General features: G+C 60.0%; 1 protein-coding gene across 1 annotated transcript in view; it reads right to left on the bottom strand.

Annotated features, from left to right (window-relative positions):
- LOC119090166 (tensin-2) overlaps window positions 1-23,063 on the bottom strand; it is a 109,196-nt gene that overhangs the window by 181 nt on the left and 85,952 nt on the right. The window contains exons 4-10 of the mRNA XM_037212956.1: window positions 18,741-18,773; window positions 16,189-16,305; window positions 9,513-9,560; window positions 4,557-4,748; window positions 3,570-3,760; window positions 2,171-2,236; window positions 78-287 (exon numbers count right to left, since the gene is read on the bottom strand). Of these exons, the coding sequence (XP_037068851.1) occupies window positions 78-287; window positions 2,171-2,236; window positions 3,570-3,760; window positions 4,557-4,748; window positions 9,513-9,560; window positions 16,189-16,305; window positions 18,741-18,773 (857 nt within the window). The remainder of the gene's footprint in view (window positions 1-77; window positions 288-2,170; window positions 2,237-3,569; window positions 3,761-4,556; window positions 4,749-9,512; window positions 9,561-16,188; window positions 16,306-18,740; window positions 18,774-23,063) is intronic.

Consider the following 23,063-nt stretch of genomic DNA (forward strand, 5'->3'; position numbering starts at 1 on the left):
CACGCGCCGTAAATACAAATGTCTGATGACGGCACGCACGGCCCAGTGGCCACCAGCCGCCCACAACTGCGCCTGACCTGATGACGGTGTACTTGGCGCGGTCGTCGACGCTGTAGACGGCGGACGTCCAGACCGGCACCATGCCCTGGTAGACGCGGACGAAGATGCGACAGCCGCCGGCGGGCCGCAGCTGCGGCGAGCCCACCAGCACCAGGTGGTGCAGACCCAGGGGGCTACTGTTGATCTGGATCAGGCCCGACAGCAGGCCGGCGAAGTAGTTGACGTACCTGACAACGCGCGGTAACAGTGAGCCACCGCTCGCACCAACGTCACGCGTGGGGCCGACGCGGTGACGGGCATTCCATTGTCCCGCGCAGGTTGTCGCGGTGGCAGTGGACTCCCCATTTTGAAGGGCATTAGACACGAGGACTGAGCAGCCAGTGTGCCCGAGTCAGCTCCGTCCACCGCCAGCCTGCCGCTGGGGCGCCGCTGACGAGCCAGCCGCGGAGCGTGGCGCCCGACCGGCCCGGAGACGCCTCTGCTGAGGGACACGCTCCCTGGGGTCTACAGGCCCCACGGGTGAGGCTTCCTTCATCCGGTCCACCCACTTCTCATGGAGCTATGGCTGTATCTAGCATCTCGTAAGCGTCTCACCCGTACTTTTCCCAAAGTTCTGCTCCCAATCTGACACGTTTCCACTCCACTTGGGCGTCGTTGGGTTGGTTTTAACGAGCCGTGAAGTCCCTACTGAAGACAGAGATAAGGCGAGGAAGCGGGCCCGGCCACCGCCACTGCCCCCCCCCCCCCCCTCCTTCTCCCGGCCATCGCCTCCGGCAGCTATAGGGGGGGGGGGGAGTGAGCTGGCAGACGTCATTCGCTGCAGGCGACTCTCAGAGTCATTGTCCGGAACGCGAGTGGCGGCGGACGCCCCCCCGACCCCACCCCTCCACCTCCCTGGTGAGGCCAGGGGGCGACTGCGGGCTCCACCCACCGACCCACCTCTCCACCGGCCCGCAGCAAAGTCAGACACGCCGTGCCGGCAAGCCGCCGGCGTCAGCCAGCACGGAAGCCCGGCTCACTACAAAACCGGCCGGCCGCAAGCCAATGAGGTCCGAGGCACCTCCTCTGGTTGAGGCCAGGGGCGACTGCGGGCTCCACCCACCGACCCAGCTCTCCACCGGCCCGCAGCAAAGTCAGACACGCCGTGCCGGCAAGCCGCCGGCGTCAGCCAGCACGGAAGCCCGGCTCACTACAAAACCGGCCGGCCGCACGCCAATGAGGTCCGAGGCACCGCATTCAATGAACGCCAATGGTCGCCGTCCATCGCCGCTGTCATGGCGTATGGGTGCAGGTGCAGTGTCGCCTGTTCACGAGTGGCGTTAGGTGCCATGTCGAATCACAGACGACATTCGTCGGGAGCGCGCGGTGCGGTGGCACGTAGTTGCACGCCAAAGGACGTGAAAGATAATGTATTCCAGAAACACGTCTTGCCGTCGTGCCTGTGGCGCTGATGCTTACAACGAGCTGGACTGAAATGTTCTGCATCGTACTGGCAATGCACGCGTCTAGAAAAACGCGAGCAGGCCATGACGGGCGTTTTTAAAGTTCTGGGCGCAGCATCAATAAAACAAGATATGCATGCATAATGACCAGCATGCTCTGATCCCTGTCGATCCAGCGCACTGGACACCCGGCGAATCTCCTTCCACAACGTAAAACCGGCCTGGCCATCGCGCAGGACTGCTACAAGCCCATCAAACATATGTATTTCCAACTGCATTCTCAATGTGAAGATGATATTGTACGGCGGTTCCACCCTCAACCGATCCTGACCAAATGAAACATTTCCCTTATTCGCGGTCTGCTTTCGTCCGCAACACAATGGGCTATGGGCGGAGCGTGATCATATTGAAAGCACCACGTTCGCGTGCTCGCCTCCGATAGTAAACCAATGCCCTCCGACGGTACGGGTACGCCTGAGTACGCAATATCCGCCGGGTACGCAACGCCCAGGCGGATACTCAGCCTCAGCAAACAGCTTGGCTAACGCCCGACACCGTTGCAGGCGCCACGCCCCAGCTCACCGTTTTCTGGCTCGGATGGTCCAGGTGTCGGATCTTGTCGTCAAAGAACTTCTTCATGGCGAACCTGTCGAGCGCCTGCTCCGGACTGCGGCAGATGTTGGAAGTAGTGGATGTACGCGCTGACGACCACGCCAATCCGGTCCCAGCCGCCTCTGCAACAACGCCCGCCGTCGACGGTGAGCCGGGTAGAGCGCGCAGCCGAGACGCTGCGTGACGCGTGACGCGTCCGACGTCCGACGCGACACGTCACGTCACGCCACGTCACGCGTCAGGTTACTGTGGCGCGCTGACCCGGTGGGTGATGAGAACTGAGAAATCCGCGTGGTGGCGACGCCGTGTTGAAACGGCTGCAATCGCTGAACACGAACGCAGTGCAGATCTGTATTCGCCGGAACGACGTCAGTGCCGAAGACACCTGGCCACAAACAACATGTCGGGACAGTGCGGCAGTCAGGTCTGGCCCAGCCCGGCGCCGCCTGCCAGCTTCAGCGGCTCGGCGCGCTGCAGCCGGCGGCCGTCGGAGCCGACGACGGGAAAGATAACGCCCCTCCCCCGCCCACCTCTGCAAAAACAACGGCGCAGATCGCGGCCGGACAAAGGCCTGACGTGTCGAGGCCGTGCCAGCGTCTGGGCGTGCCAGGCCGATGGTGGCGAACCCGTGCCATCGCTTGGCGGGGCGAGGCGATGGCGGAGGAGTCGTGCCGTTGCGTGTCATATTTCATGGAGTCGTGCCATGTTTCATGGAGCGTGCCATATTTTCTAGGACTGTTTTGTTATCTAACTGCTCCGTCTTTTTGCGGGGGGGGGGGCAGTGTTCTTTCACGGTGTGTGATCTGGTCTCACATTGAGGTCAGGCAAGCATGGGTGAGGATAATCAGGGTCCCTAATGGAATACAAAGCTCCACACATGAGGAACGATGTCACAGGAGCTATTGACTTCAAATGGGTGACGGGGGAGGGAGGAGGGGGGAGGGGGCTGGTGTCGGGTGCCAGGTGTATCTAGTGTCGGGTGTCGCATAGGCGTGGTGCTGGATGCTGGAAACCAGCTATATCTACTACTGGGTGCCGACAGCAACGGTTATTGTGTACATATTCTACATTTCTATTAAAGTGTCGGCCGCATCAGTGGTAGGATGCCAGGTGCATATAAAAAGGCTGCAACGTATATGTGGTAACGGTGGCAAGGGTGACCAGGACTCCTGGCGCCGGCTGTGAAGGCTGCCGGGTATTTGCGGTGCCGGACTGCCGGGGTAGAGGGTGTCCGCCGGGCGTCAGGTATCTCTTATGCCTGGTACGTCTGGCGTTTGGTGACGCGGGTGTCAGGCATATCCCATGCCGAATGACTGTATCTGAGATGCCGTATGCGGTACCAGGTGCCCGGTACGTCCGATGCCAAATGCCCGCAGGGTACACCCTGTGCCGGACCCCCGCCGGTGCCGGGTACCGAGGGCGACGGGAGTCCCTGAGGGCGCCGGCGCCGGGTACCTGTCGCCGCTGTCGCCGCGAGAGTGCAGCACCGCCACGTTGTGCGGCTGGGCAGCCGTCCAGCTGTCGATGGCCTTGCAGATGCTGCAGAGCTTGTCGAGCGGCGGCGCCAGCGTCTCGGGCCAGCCGTACTCGGCCACCTGGCGGTGCAGCTCCGACAGCTCCGGACGGCGCTCCGACAGGTTGAAGATCTGCGGCGTACCGCACAGGGCGGGTCAGGTCAGGTCAGTTCAGGTCAGCTCAGTTTAGCTCAGGCCAGCGTAGCTCAGGCCAGCTCAGCTCAGCTTAGCTCAGCTTGGCTTGGCTCAGCTCATGTCGTACTCATCTCAGCTCAGCTCAGCTCAGCTCAGGTCGTGCTCACTCAGGCCTAGGCAGCGTGGTTCCGGAACTTCCAGATGACGCTTCGCTCGTGCGTGTCATGACTGTCTGCATGTGTGTCACGCGTAACCACTGCATAGACCATCCGACTACACGGTCGTCACGTCAGCCGGTGTTAGCGTCACGCATATTCTGCTGCACAGACTCACTCCGGTCGGACGGAGGCGCATTGACAGAGCGGGTTACTACGTCCGACGTCTTGTCTGTTGAGTACGCCCACATCGACGCCACGGCATTTGGCTGAGGTTGACTTCTTTCGCATCGCTACAGTGCTGACACGACATTGTTCGCAGTTGGTTAAGCTGAATTGTTTTTTTTTTAAACACAGTGTTCTAGTCGTTCTTAGCAAATCAAATTACATCACTTCCTCATACGCCCTACCCTTCAAAGAGAACCTTTTGGAACCTATTAGTTCCAGTAGGTCCGGGAATCTTTCAGTTTCAACATGACCGGGTATCTATTGGTTTCCAGACACCAATAATTGAATGCCTTCCTGTCAATTACAAGACGTTTGCGTTAATCCTCGGCAAAATGGATCCTTACCGGCAGGACCACATTCCACCGGTCCACCCATCACCAAAAGACCGGCACAGCTCTAATCCCAATTACCATGTAGCTGTCGCCGTGCTTGGTCTGCAGCATCTGCGCCACTTCCCGTAGATTTTCCCGGTAGGTGGCAGCATCAACGCCCGGTGGAAAGCAGAGCGCCATCACGCGCTGGGTGACGAAGTTGAGCTCCATGCTGGTCTGACCTGGCCGCTCCCGAGACCTCCGCCCAGCCACCAACCTGCCCTGAGGGAGCTGTAACGGAGCGAACGGGCACAGGTCAGCACGGAGACCACCGCTTAGCCACTAACCTGCCCTGAGGGAGCTGTAAACAGAGCGAGCCGGCACAGGTCAGCACGGAGACCACCGCTCAGCCACCAACCTGCCCTGAGGGAGCTGTAACAGAGCGACCCCTGTTAACAGTAACCCGGCACAGGTCAGCACGGAGACCTCCGCCCAGCCACCAATATGCCCTGAGGGAGCTGTAACAGAGCAAGCCGGCACAGGTCATCATTAAAATAGTCTGCGCAGATAACCGCCAGACCGCGCTGCGCTGGGGTTTCCTAGCTCGATGTTTCTTCTCAAAGTTGACCGGGAACTTGCCCTGAGGCGGCCCCATCCGTGGGAACGGGTTCCGGCCGGCCGTGGCAGCAAGAGCGACTGCGTCCGGAAAGTTCGGTTCCTATCGTCTGGTGTTAATCGCTCCAATAAGCCGACGCCAAGTGCCACTTGAGCAGAAGGAGCTCGCCAATTCACGAGCGAGCGTCGGACGCGGATCGGGCCTCTGCTGCAGCATGACCTTGGTGACACTGCCGCCGCACTGTTGACACGACGCGGCGATACTGGCGTGCCGGTCGAGCAAACCGACTCGATCAGGGCGTCCATTGTGCAAATGCCGAAGTGGCCGCCCGCCGGCAGGTGGCGCTGATACGGTGACACGGCGCGAAGCCGCGGCCGCCGGCGTCCGCGGGCGGCGGGCCTGTGAAGACAGCACGTGTGCCGCCACCGGCCGCCGCCGCCGCGGTGGACAGACAGAGCCAGCCCTTGTTCTCACGAGCGTGTGGCGCCGCGATAGGCGCGCGGACCGCTGCCGGCTGCAGGGCGGGACTGCGGTGCTCTCCCCGCGTCGGTGTGGCGTGGAGGTGAGCTCCAGCTCCAGCCGGCGGCGTGCCAGTGGTACTCTGTGTAATGGGCTGTGCGCGTGGCAGTCGAATTATGCGTGATCTTGGCGAGCAATCTTTCCTTTTCAAGCAACCTTTCGGTCACGAGGTCAGAAAACCAGCATGTGGGCGACTAAGCGTTAGCGCAGCCAATGCACGCACTGCATCACTCCAGAAATTCGACGAATTCAGTGTATGTCACCATATGAAGGACTCTCATAACATGCATGCCAGGCATTTGGTTCTGTGCCTGGTTTGGTGGGGCAGAGACCGAAGCCCAACCCGAGGCCGGAGCCGGAGCCGGAGCCGGAGCCGCGACTGGAGCAGGGGCTGAAGCCGGGCCGGGGCCGGAGCCGGGCCGGGGCCGGAGTCGAAGCCGCGGCTGGAGCAGGGGCCGAAGCCGGGCCGGGGCCGGAGCCGAAGCCGCGGCTGGAGCAGGGGCCGAAGCCGGGCCGGGGCCGGAGCCGGGGCCGCGGCTGGAGCAGGGACCCGTCAACAGCGACGCTGGCCGGCTGATTGGCCGGCACCAGCGGCGGCCGTAAATATTTACCGACCAGATGGACGGCTGTCGACTCCCGACACACCGACCAGGGAGGCGTCAGCCGACTCCCGGTACACGGACCAGGGGGCGCCAATCGACTCCCGGTACACCGAACAGAAGGGCGCCAGTCGACTCCCGACACACCGACCAGGGGGCGCCAATCGACTCCCGGCACACCGACCAGGGGTCGTCAGTCGACTCCTGGCACACCGACCAGAGGAGCGTGAGTCGACTCCCGGTACACCAACCTGAGGGGCGCCAGTCGACTCCAGGTACACCGACCGCGGGAGTGCCGGCCAATCCCCGACACACAGGGGGTCGACCCCGACTCAGGCGTCAGGTCACAGCCGCGCCGTCAGCACCGTCTCAGACCGGGCCGCCGGTCGTTCGCGTCGCACCGTGCCGAGTCGGCCCCGGTGGGACCGGTCCTGCAGCCGCGCGCACACCGCTCTGATCTCGTTACGGCCCGACCGGCGGCCGCCGGCGCAGCTGAGCTGGCGGCCGGCGTTCTTCTACGTCAAAAGCGTCCGCCGCACGGCTCGTCACACGCTGCTGCGGAGCGTCTCCGCTGGTGAGGCGAGTCGTCGCTGGCTCAGCAGCGCCGGCCCCGTCAGCCTGCGGGACGGCGTTCTCCTGGTTCTGCGGCGCACCGTCGCGAAGCTCGCGCGCCAGCGGGAGCCCAGGTTGCGCTCATGGCGCGAGAGTGCGGCGGAGGACTGCTGAATGGCGCCAGCTGATCATCCTCTCCGATTGGCGGGAATCATAGTGGCCGAATGGACTCCTGACTGGTGTTGGCTGGACTCCTGACTGGTGCTAATTTGACTCCCGACTGGACTCCCAACAGGTGCCGACTGGACTCCCGACTGGTGCCGACTGGACTCCCGACTGGTGCAAACTGGACTCCCGACTGGACTCCTGACTGGTGCCAACTGGGCTCCTGACTGGTGCCGACTGAACTCCCGACTGGTGCCGACTGGACTCCTGACTGGCGCCGACTGGACTCCTGACTGGTGCCGAATAATGTTCAGCACAGGCTGATGGACGCGACGCTGGACCCAGACGCCCGGAGCTCGTGACCACGCAGCTGATTGCCACCCATCCAAAGCACGAACACGTCTCTCGGCGGGTCACAAGGACCTGGCGGGCAGCACGTGCCGTTCGGAGGTAATGGGTCATTCCAGCAAAGCTTCTATTACAGTCAGATATGCCCCATTCTATGCTACATTTGTCCCTAGAAGCAATCCTTTCCATCTCAGCGTTTCGAAGTGCTTTCCATCCCTGAGTCGCACCTGCGACTCCCATCAAGTGCGGAGAGATTGGACCAGAAGCTCACGCGCAAATTCCCATTTTGTATGCAGATTTACCTGTGCCCGCGCTTTGCAGCTGGTGTCTGGCCACGGTGTCACGCGCACCTCATAGCCGCCACGCCGCTCTCACCGGTCGAGTCACTGGCTTCACCGGCAGGCCACCGATCACATGCCGTTTCCGGTTGACAGCCCGAACTTAATCCGCTGAATCACTTACAACTTCTGATTCGATTCCCACCACGGGATTCGTCCGTCGCAGTCCGCTGGGTGGACTTCAGCCACCGCTCGAACCGTCGTCCTTCCCCGCTTCCGGCAGCCAGTAAAGCCCCGGCTCTTCTCTGAGGTCGCCCCGCGTCAGTTCGGTCCGCACCCCGCTGCACTCCCCCCGCTCCGCCGCACCCGCGCCCGGGCGGCTGCTGGGGTGCGGGAACGCCGCAGCACTCCACCGCGGGCGCTGCCGTCGGCGACACACTGCGCCTCGGACCGCAGCGGCCACGAATCGACCCGGCCAACCGGGCTGCACGCCGCGATTAGATACAGCCGAATTGATCTGGCCGTGGCCGCACCTGAGATAAGGGAGCGCGTTGCGGACGGGAGTCGGGCCGGCGGCGCCGCAGAACCGGCCGGCGCGCGGCGCCGAGCGGCCGCCCAACCGGTCAGAGCCGGGCCCCGCCGGCTCCACCCGCCGCGGGCCGTCCCACGGCCGCCCGGGCGCGCCGCTCCGGCCCGGAAGGTCCGCCGCCGAGAGAACGGACCCATGGTCCCCGCAGGCTGACCAGGAGCGTGTGCCAGACGCAGGCCGACGCGTCTCCCGCTGGGACGTCCCGCACGGACCGTAAACCGACACCACGTTGTCAGGAGAGGCCGACCGCGAATGTCGGCATTGAGCCGACCACCAGCCTCAAGTGCGCGGGAACGCTGAAGTGTTGCCGTGCGTGCGTGCCCATACGGCAACGAGAGCGGAAAGCAGGACGAAAAATGGTCCGATCAGCCTGATAATGCTGATTAGTTGTTTCTGTGCCAGAGCACCTCCAGGAAATTTGTCCAGACGCTGGGCTTTTGAGTCGGCAGCTGAGCTCACGGCTACTAGTGCCAAGAAGGCAATACACGGGAGGACGTGCCTCGGGGACTGCTCACTGACAAGGCGGGAGGACACGCCCCGGGAACTGCTCACTGACAAGGCGAGAGGACACGCCTCGGGAGCTGCTCACTGACAAGACGAGAGGACAAGTCCCGGGGACTGCTCACTGACAAGGCGGGAGGACACGCCTCAGGGACTGCTCACTGACGAGGCGAGAGGACACGCCTCGGGGACTGTTCACTGACAAGGCGGGAGGACAAGCCCCGGGGCTGACCAGTACGGCGGGAGGAAACGCCTCGGGGACTGCTCACTGACAAGGCGAGAGGACACACCTCAGGGACTGTTCACTGACAAAGCGGGGGGACACGCCTCGGGGACTGCTCACTGACAAGGCGGGAGGATTCTCTTCGGAGCTGACCAGTACGGCGGGAGGACACGCTACGGGACCGACCGGCACGACAGCTGTTCAAAGCACCGACCCGGAATCACTGCGGATAAATGCAGCGGCGCGATGAACATCACTCAGCGGTCACGTGCCGCACAGCCAAACCTAACTCATTATCACGGGCGGTCTGAGAATGTTAGGCCAGTATTGATGGAGTCGTTATTGAATGCAGTCTGAAATCCCGTAGCATACGAGCAGCAGGCATGCATAGCTTGCCGGATCCTGAAACTGTAGGGTTTAGGCGAGGTTGAAGAACGTCGAAAACTCAATCAGGGAATTGTTACATTTTTTGATCGGTCTAACATTGTGTGAAGATACATATGATACACTTACATGACACACACACACACACATATATACATACATATATATATATATATATACATATATATATATATATATATATATATATATATATATATATATATATATATATGCGATATACTGCGGCGATCTGCGCGGCGCCCGCGGCGTCGCGGACTCACCGGTTTAGTTGGTGGCTGCCGTGGTTTCGCTAGTGGGTCATTCTGGAGCTGAAAAAGAACAAAAGAGTTAGCCGACCACCCTTACGGTCAGCAATTAGCACGCAAGACGCCGATGGTTTTAACAAGGTGATCAGTCTTCGCCAGTGTCCAGAAACCGGAACGTTTTAATTGGGCATAATATAGCTGACACACAAAAACGATGCAACTGTCAATGTCTTACGCCGTTTCTGGCAGATTTGCTCAGCACCGGACGGGCTGGAAGAACGAAAGGAACTCCTGGTTTCAGGTGCTGTGAATGTCAGACAAAAGCACAAGCAACGAAAACAACAACAATAATCCGATGCAGCCGGAAGGGAAGCATATTATTATTAACTGTTATCTCGTCAGAATGCAGAGCATGTGTCCGAATCCAAAAGACGTTCATGGTACATAGCAATTGTTAAAGGGTTATATTGGCCGGGATTGGGTGCAGCTAACATAAATTTGTTGGGTTACATGCGAAGAACATTGCATCATCCACTACAAAGTCCCACGGTGTCTTCAGCTATGCCGATAGTCGCCCTTCCGTGAAAATACTGTGGCATTGGGTACGCATTTATGAACGCTTGCCGGAGCCACAAAATGCAAATTGTGTCAACAAAATACGGGGCTGGTATACACCGCAGCAGCGGTGCATACCAGTCGCGTGTTGACTCATTGTCCTGCCCTCTACGTACACGTGTAACACAAACATACCTATTGGTACGCGCATTTTCGGAACATTATTTGCAATAATAGATTTTAGAGTCATCCACTAGCGTCCCACTTCAAGAATGCGTCCTCCTTGGTGCAACAGCGTCTCCGCGAGCGCACGGCAGTCTTCGGAAGCGCTATCAGCCGGTGCGCAGAACACCCGAAGCATCCGCCGCTTGTCCCGCCTGGCCACGGCCGCTGAGCCCCGGCGTTGCGTTCGCACAACACGCCTGTTGCAGTACCGCGGCGCGCGAGCCACCGAACAATGGCCGGGGCTCGTACGGAAGCCAACGGCTCCGGTTCGCGGTCAGGTGACATGAGGCCCTCAACTGCGTGACAGCATCGCAGCGACCCTCCGACACGCCCCATCAGCACGTGACATTACTGCTGTGACCCCACAGCGATGGCACGGCCGCGCGACCCCCGCGCCGCGGCGGCGGGACGTGCGTGTCCGACCTGCCGGCACCGGCGAGCGGGCCGACGACAGGTGCCGATGAGGCGGCCACCCCGCCCCGCCGCCACCCCCAAGCCGCCACCGTCAGCCGCATTGATCCCCGCCGGCGGCGTGTCCCCGTCACAGTGCCGGTCAATGGTGGGTCGTGCACCGCGCCCAGCCCACCGCACTGCGCATCGGCCACTTGCCCGAGCCCGGCTGCCAGCCGACGCGAGCGTACGCCGTCAGTTACGCCGAGTTTGACCCACGGAGAAGCTGAGAAGAGCGCGGGAACATGCGTTTGGTGAAGGAACGGTTCACCCAACTAGGCTCAAAACTGCCGAGCAGGCGGCTCCCCGTGCAGTTTTTCCACTCCTCCATCTCGTTGTCTCCGACAGCTCGTCGATGAGATTACAAAACGAGCACCTGTCAGCCGCTCACACTACCCTGAGACCTCCGAGAGCTGCAGCCTCAACCCAGGTGCGTCGATCGAGCGCCAGCGCGCCTCGTTCGACGCTTCAAACCGGTGACATCGTTCGCGGGAGGCCGGAGCGGCGCGTGCAGCCGTACGGCGGCCCAACAGGTGCCACATCCCACTCCACCACAGAGCTGAGGGGTGCCACGCATCAGCACGCAGGATGAGAAGTCGAACACCCCGACGACAGTCTATGCCAGCCACCTGTGACTCAGGCGTGAAGCCAAGAGCTCCTATTCCATCAACAATGATCGCAGCTATTACAAAATAGCCATGCTTGTAGTACATATATCCGACGTAGTTTGCTCCTTTACGGGACGTCTAGCAGGGCCAAGCGACGGCATGCAGCGATGTGCCCCCCCCCCCCCCCCGCGCCGGACCGTCGGGCACGCGCCGCCGGCATCCATGCCTCGCTCCGTACTCGTGCGCGCGCCTGGTAGGCGCTGATGTCGTGGCTGAGCCGGCGACGCATCTTGGCGGCGGCGCGTGACCGGCGCGGCGCCCGGCCGCCGTCCGGCTCGCTCTCCGAGCCCGTGTCGGCCGCGGCCGCCGGTGCCGCCGCAGCCGGCACCGGCTCCGGTAGACTGCGCGTCATGCGCTGCTCGCGCCGCCGCCGGTGCTGCTCGCGCTGTTCGCGCCGTTGCTGGTAGGCCAGGTAGTCCCGGAAGTACTCCATGTTACGCAGGACCTGCTGCATGGCTGCACGGTGGCTGGAGCTACATGGCGCGCCGGTACGGTCCGGCCGGCGCCGTCAGCAGGCGCCGGTGAGCCCTCTCGCAGCGCACACCCTCACGCAGCGGCCCGGAGATCACGCTCACCACCCGCCGGCATCGCACCAAGTGGGGTCCGTGGACTGTTTCAGACCGGATATCTTTGTCTTCCCGCACGACCTCAGCGCGCGCTCAACAGAAAGTCAACACCACTGACACCTCTTCCACAAGGCAGACACGAGCTGCCCTCTCAGCTGCGGGCTGCAGCTGCAGCTGCAGTTCACATTCGGGGCCTCTCCAGCACGCGGTTCAAACGAAGCCCATGCAGTTGGGGGTCAGCACGGCCGCGGGCGGCGGGGTCTTCCCGCGCCAGTTCCTCGGCGGTCCACTCGACCCGCTCCGGCCGGGCGCCGGCGTGCCCGCTTCAGGTCACCGACGACACTGCTTGCTCGCGCCGATGTGCACAGGGAGCTGAAGTCGGGCCTGGGGCTGGCCACCGCCGCACCTCCGCGCGGTGCCCCGAGGCGGTCAGCCGCGGTCGCTCGGCGTGGCCGACTCTCCGGCGGCTGGGACGGCGCGTCGGCATCGACTGACGGCGCGGCGTGCTGCAGAGACGGCGGCGCGGCCGGAGCTGCGCGCTCCAGCGCCGATCGATGGCCAGCCGAGCTGCAGACAACTGCCGGGACAGCATGGGAGCAGCGACCGGGAAAGGACTAACAGCAGCTGCCGGGACAGGATCAAACAGCAGCAGCCGGGATGGCATGGGAGCAGCGACCTGGATAGAACCAACAGCAGCTGTCGGAACAGGACTTAACAGCAGCTGCCTGGACAGGATCAAACAGCAGCTGCCGGGACAAGATCAAGCAGCAACTGCCAAGACCGGATCGAACAACAGTCGTCGGGACAGAACTAATCAGCAGCTGCCGGGAAAGTATTAAGGAGCAGCTGTTTGGACAAAATCAAACAGCAGCTGCTGGGGCAGAACAGATACCAGCTGCCGAGATCTCCTTGATTTGTCTCACTTTCCAGTGTTTCTTTCTGTCCATGAAGTTTATCTCATTCCATGCCGGCTGGCCATCGACTTCGGACCATGTATGCTTTGTCACATCAGCATTCAGACCTCCGCCTCAGACGGTTACTTATTTGCGTTTTTCCTGTCCGACCGATACAGGACGTCCCCTTCTGCCATGGAGGATCTGCTCCGATCTGTCGTATGTCGTATGTGCAGTTCTTCACGTGCTCCTTGGTGTCGGTGGTCTGACGTTGGTCAGCGTTTCCCGGAGCGTTGAGACGCTTTTGAAGGCCACCCGATATCGCATCGTCCACAAATCACTATAATCTTGTCTGACAGGTCCCTTTCATCGGTAATGATACCGTTGATAATGAAAATGATGCCGGTAATGATACCGCAGTTCATTATTATTTTGGCATCCCTATTTGTTCTGGATGATTTTCGGCATCTAGGCTGAGAAGTGTTTTGGTTACCCGTTCCTGCGGAGTGCCTGGGTTAAGTGGCTTAATTCTCACTTTCCCTAGTTTCATCATCATCACTGACGACATTTGCACAAAACTGAAGGCATCTCACCATGCCTTTCTTGACCGCCTTCAGGTGGCGCGACTGGAAGTTCACGCAGCGACCGGTTGCTGTTGGTTTCCGGCATGTCCCGGCAGTTCGCACTCTTTTCGGTAGCGCGTCATCGGTCTCCAACCTGTTCGGCACAATGGTGACGGCTTCATGTGTCGGTCCGTTGTTGCACAGGCTCGCTACGTCGAACCTGGTTCTTTGTAGGCCCTGTGTCTGGTCAGACGCACATCTTGTACTACTGAAGTGGAGTAGACTGATTTCTTCACGCATGACAATGACTTGCTCCTGGGAGGACTGATTCTATTGATGATCACTGTCTTCTTTCCGCTTAACCATGAGCTCGCTTAGCGGACAGCAAGTGGAGTCCGAAGCCGACAATGTGTCTTAGATATATGTTGGTCTTGTACATCTTTGGTAGTACGTAGATGTGAGTTAGCTTGCCGTGATGTTGATTTAGATTTTGGCATTGAGCAGCGTATGTTGATAATTTGTTTCGTCCTTGTTCATCTTTAGGAGACTGGTCAATTTCCGTTCGGTTGCTGACGTAGAATCTTTCTTCGGTTTGCTGCATGTCACACCACTCACCAAGTTGTTCGTTCACCTTGCGAGTATTTTCTTCTTTGTTTATGACTACTGTGGCAAGGTCTTTGTCACCTGGGAATGTGATGGCAATCTCGTTATTATCCAGCGTCTTGATGGCCGCTTTTTCTTCTTTTGTCGCATTTGGCTTCTGTGGTTGGACACTTTCTGATGCTTGCCTGACATTCTGGTGTAGCTCATCTTCCGGTTTTCTCACGTCCCGCGTTGCAGTCTCTGCTATATGGGCCACGATGCCTGGACAGTGCCTTCGCGACTTCAAAGCAGCGAAGTTCTGTCCTTCCGGTTCGGTCCTTGAGGCTGTGTTATTGCTCTCGAGCTCCTCCAGCTTTTGGACGTGAATCTCCTTCACCCTCTGATCTTTGGCTGCGTGAGCTCTTGTGGTGAGTTCCATATGGGGGTGAGATCTTCATCCGTCGCTAGTTGTGACCTCGCCTTTGACTCGACGTTTGATAATGACTTTTCTAGATTTGTCTTGCTCCAACGGTGGAGTCCGTCCAGCTCGCCTCTCAGAGCGTGACTCGTTATTTCATCTATCAGTCCGACCCGTTCGCTCACGATTGAGTTTCAATTTTAACCGTACGCGATCAACGTCTCTACAACTGAACCGAAAAGCCGGATGATTCTTTGCGCGCACTAGCCTGATGCTCCACTTTCTCCATTTTCGTCACCTGGATGCCGCGTCGGGTCGGCAACAATTAGCTGCAACGTTACAGAATGAGACCAGGCGTGCGTAACACGAATAGAAAAATTGTTTGGACTATCGTCTCTGTTCAGTGTGCAAGTAAACACACAACGTCTTGGCCATTCCACCACTTCGTCGGGAATCTTTCCAGAACGATGCCGCTTCTTATATATGAAGTGTGCAGCCATACGTCACGTGAGCAGATGTCTGCGATGTAAGCAGCTGTCTGTGATGTAAGCAGCTGTCTGTGATGTAAGCAGATGTCTGTGATGTAAGCGGCCGTCTGTGATGTAGGCAGCTGTCTGTGATGTAAGCAGATGTCTGTGATGTAGGCAGCTGTCTGTGATGTAAGCAGCCGTCTGTGATGTAAGCAACTGGCCACGATGTGAGCAGGAAAGAGCTGATCTTTGAGCGATCAATCACTGAGACAGGGAACTAGACTGCAGCTGGTGAAGAGCTACCAGGACATGACCTAGCCTCTTCGGGATTACCAAACAGCGTGAGCAAGCGTCAGCAGTGTGGGACAGGCCCGGTACAACGTTCTGACCTTTCTACACCTAACTGCATCGCGGCAGTTCCCGCCTACATCCCAACAGCACGTTGCAAAACACTTAGATTGCAATGCCGTCACGAGTCAATTGCAGCATGACATCACACCAAATTTCACCTTTCAAATGGACGCTCCCTCCCCACATCACAAGTGAGCTTGAGGTGAAGCTCGGCAAAAATCGCACAGAATCACGCGATGCCACGGACCACGCCACGTAACGGATCACGTCGTGGAGCGAATCACGCGGGACGTGGCCTTCGTCGCTCCGACGTTGCCGTCTTTGGCGCCGTCAAGGACCTTCCATGTAATTTGGAAGTCGCTGGAAGAAATTACAAGAAACGGCGAATTTGGCATGGCGGGTTACTCAATGCTTTCATACCGTGGGTGCGATTCTTGTCACTGGGAAACACATAGGCCAAAATTCAGTCTTGTCGACACATTCGCGCGATTAGTGCCTGAAGTGTTCGGTTTTCAACTCACAGTCAAAGCTTTGATCTCAACCAAACGGGAGCTAATAAAATAAATCATGCCGATAATAGGGTTCAGTGAACTCAACATAAAAGGAGAAGTCCACGAAAAATATCACGCAAAACCAGCATACATAATGTCCAAACGGCTTTATTGACATTAGTTCAGCTCTTTTAACTAAGTTCTCATTAGTCCAGCTGTTTCAACTAAGTCCATCCCAGCCACCTTAGAATGTTAGCACTGGTGATTCCAAACCAAGCCCTGTTATGTTCACAGTGCCGAGAGTCGCACCACAGCACCAGCCGATCGGGCAGCGGCCGTCGTGCTCTCTGTGCCTCTCGCAGCCCGTGGTCTGGCGTGCCGCGACCGATTAGCTGCGCCTGTGCCGGGGTAGGTGCGCCCGTGCATGGATGGTGCCGCCCGGCAGCTCCTGCCGCTTACCGACGGGGCCGCAGCCCCCTCCTGCTGCCTGTGCGAATGGTAGATTTGCCAGGCCTGGTTGCCCTGGTAGCGCTCCGGTGTGGGGTCGCGGGAGCGTTGACCGGCCCCGGCCCGCTCCTGCACGGGTCACGTCAGGTCAGGTCAGGTCAGGTCGAGTCAGGTCAGGCCAGATCGGGACATGTCCGGTCAGGTCACGTGGGTTGGCCACGTCGCGTGGAAGCCCTGATTCCGATTTTGAATTTATGCTGCGGCTTGAGATGAAACTCGTCTAAAACTTCGGCAGAGCACATACAATCATAAACTGGCTGTTGCACCATATCGGGCCGTCGGCCGGGACATTCTCAACTTTGTACAGGACCTAGTTGGTTCTGACCCGACCCAACTTTGGGGGTCGAGCACACACGCCAAGATTTGACTCAATGAATGTGGGAATCCGACCGTATAGAACCCACTACTTTAAGGCGCAACTTTGCTCTTACCCGAAATATGTGTCCGCCCAGCCACATCCACTCGGAGCTCAGCTGCGCTCCCACATGGCCGGCACGCCACAAATCCGACGGAAGCCGACGTAAGGCGCACCAAGTTTAAGACCGTGTTTGCATCAGCCATTTATCAACTGTAGGGTCCACACTCCACAGCGCAACTGGCGTATCGTACGATAAACAGACCGCGCGCCGCGGCTGCCAGAAGCGATTGCGATACGCACCGCCACCTATTGGCAGAGTTAAGCAGTCAAGCTTCGCATTTTTCCGGAAGAGAAGGTGGCGTGATGACGCTGCAGCGCTCCTATTCCGGCGCTGACGAATTCAACGACGGGGTGAATGGTACCACGCCCCCTCGCCCTGCCTCCTCCTCCTCCAAGACCACGAAAATAAGCTTATTTGTTTGGATTCGTCATAGGTCGGCGCGGGGGGACATTCGCAGGGCAAAGGAGGCACGTGTACGTCCTCTCAGGGGCAGGTGATCTAGGGCCCCATTGAAAGGTCCGAACGGCTGACTGGAGGTCGTGATACGGGACCCCAGCCGAGGGACCGGGCCTTGGAATGCCAGTCAGAGGTCCTCCTGCGCCGATCGTTGGCCTCCTGAGGCGATGAGGGCCCGTATGTCGGCAAGAGACCATCGACACTCAACAGTCGATCTGGGGAGCTGATTACCATGCAGGGGCAAACGCGCCGTGAACGCCAGAATGCCTCTTACATTGATTGGGGGTTCCTGAAACAATTGGGGCCACTATGTCGGTCATATGGCCAACAGTGGCTTCCAGGGATCCTTGTGGACAAGGGGCCCCATGGGGCCCACAGTGACTACCAGGGATCCTGTGTGGACAAGAGACCCGATGGGGTCCACAGTGACTACCAGGGATCCTGTGTGGACAAGAGACACCCATGGGGCCCACAGTGACTAGCAGGGATCCTGTGTGGACAAGAGACCCCCACGGGGGCCCGCAGTGACTACCAGGGATCCTGTGTGGACAAGAGGCCCCATGGGGCCCACAGTGACTACCAGGGATCCTGTGTGGATAAGGGGTCCCATGGGGCCCACAGTGACTACCAGGGATCCTGTGTGGACAAGAGGCCCCAAGGCGGTTAGGAGCACTTTGCTAAATATGAACAGTGACGAGACCCCTGGGGTCCCTCGCGTTGGTCTATGACCTGTGGTAACCAAGGCAGACATGCCAAATGACAATGAAAGGGTGCACAATGGGGCAATGGAATGGCCATGCCCCAGTCACGTGACCTCAGCGCGGAACAGGGGACTCACTCCGTACAGCCTCGGCAAGAGACCGGATAACCCGAACTGCGTTTCTTGCAGCAATTATTGGATCCCCTGGGCTGATAAATGATCTTTTAAAGTCAGTGAAGGCCCCTCACCGATCCGGGGCTAACCGTTTCGGTCAAAGGGTCTCGTGCATCAGGGACGGTACTGCTGTGTGATGCATTCCTCCGAGGACGTTTGCATCAACCAGGGTGCCCAGAATCCCGTATCGCCAGGATAGTAGGCGGCAAGTCTGTCGAGCTGGGACAGAAAGGCTCTTCAGGCTCCTGACCGGAAAAAGGTAATAGGCCTCTGGTACTCTTTCCACAGTCCCTTGTCCGGGGAAGAGTCCCCCACTGTTATATCCATGGGACTCCTCTATAAACTTTGAACAGCTTGTCTCTTACTGTTATATACATGGGACCCCTGTATAAACTGTCAACAGCTTGTCTTGTACCAGAGAAGGCATATAAAGGGCGATGTCGGAATCTAATATCGTCTTAAACGTCTGGAGAGCTAGAGCGAGACGGCACACCGCCATGGGCAGGCGTGGTGCGACGGACCGCTTCCACGTATGTAGTCCTCACAACGGCGTTCCAGTATATCGCGGTTGTGGGTCACAAGCGCGTAGAAGCTTTCAGAAGACGACGAGGGAGCAAACTCACTCGCAAAACCATTGCTTTCCATGCACCTCCACAGCCTAAATGTCACACTTTCGCGGAAATTGGGGGGAAATTCCCCTCGACCACCAGTGGCTGCCTTCATGGTGCGCCGTGTCGAGTGCATGCACAACTCACCCGACCTCCTGACTCGTTGCAGTGAGATGACGCCTAGAAAGGACCAGAAGACATGCTTAGTAACAGAAAAAAGGAGAACCACATAAACGTACACACATGCATGGATCAACCAAACAAAACAGAACAGTTAAAAGGCGGGACAAAAGTATGCCCGTAACCAAACATCTCCCAAGCCGTCGCAAGGGATTGTAAATAGCAATGAAGAGCACCTCGCCTGAAGACTTCACAAAACATCCAAAGCCGCATCGCACCACACCGACAACTTGTCATGCAACATTAACGCTAATCTGGAGGGCTAGGTTAACGCACCCTCACAGTGCTTCTTCCTAAAAAAGTCCGGCAAGAATGAGAGACACCTCGCCGGCCAGGGGGACCCGACCCGACGGTGATATCAGAGACCCGCCCGCTTTACCAGAGCCACACCCACTACCTCATGTTAAACACCAGGCCACCGGCGTGAAACCTCATGAGTCACAGTGACCTGCTGGCAGTCGCCAGGCCGTCCCACGGCCTCGCGCTGCGGCTAGAGCCCGGGTCAGCGTCCGTTTCTCGACGAAGGCAGCCGGCTGCACTCGCGTCTCGCTGGCGCGTGACTGAACGGCGCCGAGTATTTGTGGACGGCGCCGTGTTTACCCGGCTGGCCGGCGGAGCGCCGACCAGCCGGCGGCCGACCACCGGCGCTTTGATCGGCCCGATCGAGGCGGCGTCGCAAACGTCGCGACCGCGCCGACGCCCCCGCCGCCGCCGCCGGAAATGGAGCGGATATGCGGGGCCGTAAAAACGAGCAGTGAGACGCGCGGGCAGGGCGGAGGTCTGCACCGCCGGCCCTGCACAGGCCGCCGGGTGAAGCGCGTGGGAGGGCAGAGGTCTGCGGCGCGTGCTCCGCACAAGCCGCCGGGCGAGGCGCGTGGGAGGGCAGAGGTCTGCGGCGCGTGCTCTGCACAGGCCGCCGAGTGAACGAGGTGAAGTAGGGCGCGGCTGCCCCCGTTAAAACTAAATGACATTCGAGATCTCACATTTCTGTGGACGCAGCGAGGAAAAAACGTTCCAAATATTGAGTTCATTCAATGCAACTTTGAATTAGGCACGAGAATTTCGCACGCTCGTCTATCTCGCTTGTTCCAAATAAGTCTCGCATCACTCTAAACAGTGGAACGTCAAATGATTAGCCCTGAAGGTATGCGGAAAACAAATGCAGCGCTCCGAAAACCCGCAAGTCCCACGCTTCGCATTCTACCTCTGCCCAACTAAGTGGGAGGCGTGCGACTGAAGTCACCAGCGCCTCAAGCTCCTGCCAACGAACCAGCCACCCAAGCTCACGACGCGGGGCGCCTGTCCGCCTGATCCGTCCCTTCGTTCGGAGCCTTCCGGGCGTCCCGACTAGCCCACATCTCACAGCCCATTCGGCGGTTCTCACCAGCAGTTCTCAACAACGGTTCTCACTGGCGGCTGTGCGCCGGCCTCTACGCGCGAGCGCAGCCCGAACCGGCGCGGGACCGACCGTCGACACGCCCGGGGCGTGATGAAGCGGTGGGCGTCGACGGCGTGGGACGCACGGGCCGGGCGCCGTAGCCGCTGAGCCGCGCGCCCCGGCCGAGAACGGTGACTACGGCCGACCACCGGCCAGCCAGGCGTGGCAGCGAGTCGGGCCGCGCGCCTGCCCGGTTCCGGCGCGCGTGGGGCGCCCCGCGGGACGGGTGTCACCGCGGACGGCTCGCGGGCCACCCCGCGGGACAGCCCTGTGGCCAAGCGTGTCACGGTGCGGGGCTCGCGAGGGTCGGGTCCCGCACCCCGCCCACGAGAACAGCCAGTTACGATACTCTGGCCGGCCGCGTGACGCCCGGTCACGTCACGTGGGGTGCCGCGCACCCACCCTTCCTCCCAGGGCCCGCCCAAACATCTCACCAGAGATCAAGCGGGCTCAGGGAGCTGTCCGATGCATAAGCCGAAACTCCGAAGGCAATCGGCAATTCCACCAAGTCTGGATCCCTCCCCGTCCAGCAGATCCCGGTCTGTCACTCACGGAGAGAAACCAGCGCTCGGGCTCACAAGTGTCAACACTACGGATCTCCACCTCCACTGCGGCGTATTTCCGGCGGGCGCCGTGAGGTCGCCGACGGCTGCAGGGTCGCCGACGGGCCTTCAGCACACAACAGCCGTCAGCGGTGCCGGCGCTCGCGGTGCGTCACAGAGCCGGCGCGGGCCACGGCGCCGCTGGGCCGACTGCTCCGGCCCGGCCAGCGGTCGTCCGCGCATGCAGTTTCAGGCGGCATCGTTTGGTCCATGGCCGGCGGCCCCGCCACGGGCACCAGCGTGCAGCGTGCATTCCACAGCATCCTCTGCGAGGGGTGAACAGCCGGGCTGGCCTGCCGGGGCCGCCGGCCGGCGACGCCCTCCCACCACCCCGGCAGCGGCGCCGGACGCGCTCCGCCCAGTCCCCATGGAGACACTTCACACTCGACCGGGAGTCATTCCAGAGAGACCGAGAGTGTCGTTATACTCCGCCGGGAATATCTCCACACTCCGCCGGGAGCATCTCCACACTCCGCCGGGAGTACCTCCCCACCAGACCGGGAGTCTCTCCACACTCGGCCCGGCGACGCCCCACACCCGGGCATCCGGCCGGCGCGGCAGGAAGGGGTAACGGCGCGCAGATGTGGAACGCCCTCAGCGTGACCTCGGCGGCCCATCGGGCGTGCAACATGACCGCGCCGTTATCAGACGGCGGCCGATAACAATCGGCCGAGAGCTGACGTCAGCGGCGAGTCTGGCGGCCGGCCGGCCGGCCAGAGCACGGCCGGCCGGCACGAGCTCATGGCCCGGACCTGCTGGAGACGGACGGCAGTCGCCGGGCCCGCTCCTGCGCTGGCGGCAGCTGCCACCGACGGACCGCTGCTCAGCACCACGTGCCATGGGATTTAGAAAATGGAAGGGATTAGAAATTGAGTTCGCGTCGCAGGTCACTAAAAATGACAAAAATCTACGGCGCCAAAGCAACTTTTCGACGGTACGTCGAACATCCAAATGCGGTTCTCCTCACAGAGTACCGTAACTTTTAATTGTTAAAATACATTTGGCCGTCTGAGTTGTTTGCTGACACGTCCCGTGCACCGCAGTTCTGGCTAATCATAGCACCGAACACCGGACCCGCCACCCAAGAAGTTGTTTGTGCCCGCGCAAGACACTGCCAAGAAGCACAAACACTACAAAACAAAACAGTTTTCAGCAGGCTTGCCGCACACAATCGCAGTCGATACACAGCCTGCCGTCGGGTCTGCTGTCTTGGAAGCATGCCCTGGGGCCAAGGTCATGTAGCGCCAACTATCCATCACCCTGCCCGTTTTATCGCGCCAAGGTCAAAGGCACAGAGCTAAGCTCCGTCCGGGGAACATTCACGCCATTGCAATATAGATGAAATGAGGGGTAAACGCGGCTGAATGGATACTCATCTGACGGACGTAGACCTTCGCGTGACCAATTTTACAATGGTCTGTCGTTGAAAATTGTGACTCAACAAAATATCTAGAAACTGTGTCAGTTGATTGGCGACAAACTAAGCCTGAACAGCGACCGCAAGTTCGCGCACTTAACATTCCCGTTCACAACCTCGTGACAGTCCAATCCCACAGCAGACACCGCAACACACACGCACCGCAAACTGCCACCACGGACGGGGCGGGCGGGCGTGCCTGCGGCTGTCCTCCCGCCGGCAGCCGGTCGGGCCGCAGCGGGACGGGACGGGACAGGCCGCAGCGGGACGGGCCGGGCCGGGCCGGACCGAGACGGGACGGGACGGCGTACTCACGGGTGCGCTGGGCCGGGCAGGACCGCGGAGACGGGCGCACGGCGCGCCGCCGGCCGCCTATCTGAGCGGCGGAGCGGGGCCGGCCGGCGAGGCGGCGCCGACACCAGCCACCCACCCACCGCCGCCCGCCGGCCCGTGTAAAAATAACGCCGCCCGGCCGACGGCCGCCGCCGGTGTCAGCGTGCCAGCCCGGGGGGACACGGGGAACGGGGGCAAGCCGGGAGCGCGACAACAATGAGACGCTTACTGGGCACACCGGGGATGCGGAGCACCGGGGAACACCACGCGGAGCGGGAGCAGTGGAGGAGGTCGACCTCGGCCGCTTCAGGTCGCGCCGGCATAGCCTGCTCGTTCCGGCAGACTGGTGGAGCCCCGGGAGCACCAGGCGTGCCGGAGAAGGCGGCCACAGGGAGAGAAAGAACACGGAGCTCAGGCGCAGTATCAGCAATAGAGGGCAGAAATGCCGCAGTGAGTACTGGACAAACTCGTACTCGATTTTTATTACATCAGGAATCAAC

The sequence above is a fragment of the Pollicipes pollicipes genome, unplaced genomic scaffold (assembly GCF_011947565.3).
Source record: "Pollicipes pollicipes isolate AB1234 unplaced genomic scaffold, Ppol_2.1 Scaffold_3087;HRSCAF=3621_pilon_pilon_pilon, whole genome shotgun sequence".
NCBI classification, from domain to species: domain Eukaryota; kingdom Metazoa; phylum Arthropoda; class Thecostraca; order Pollicipedomorpha; family Pollicipedidae; genus Pollicipes; species Pollicipes pollicipes.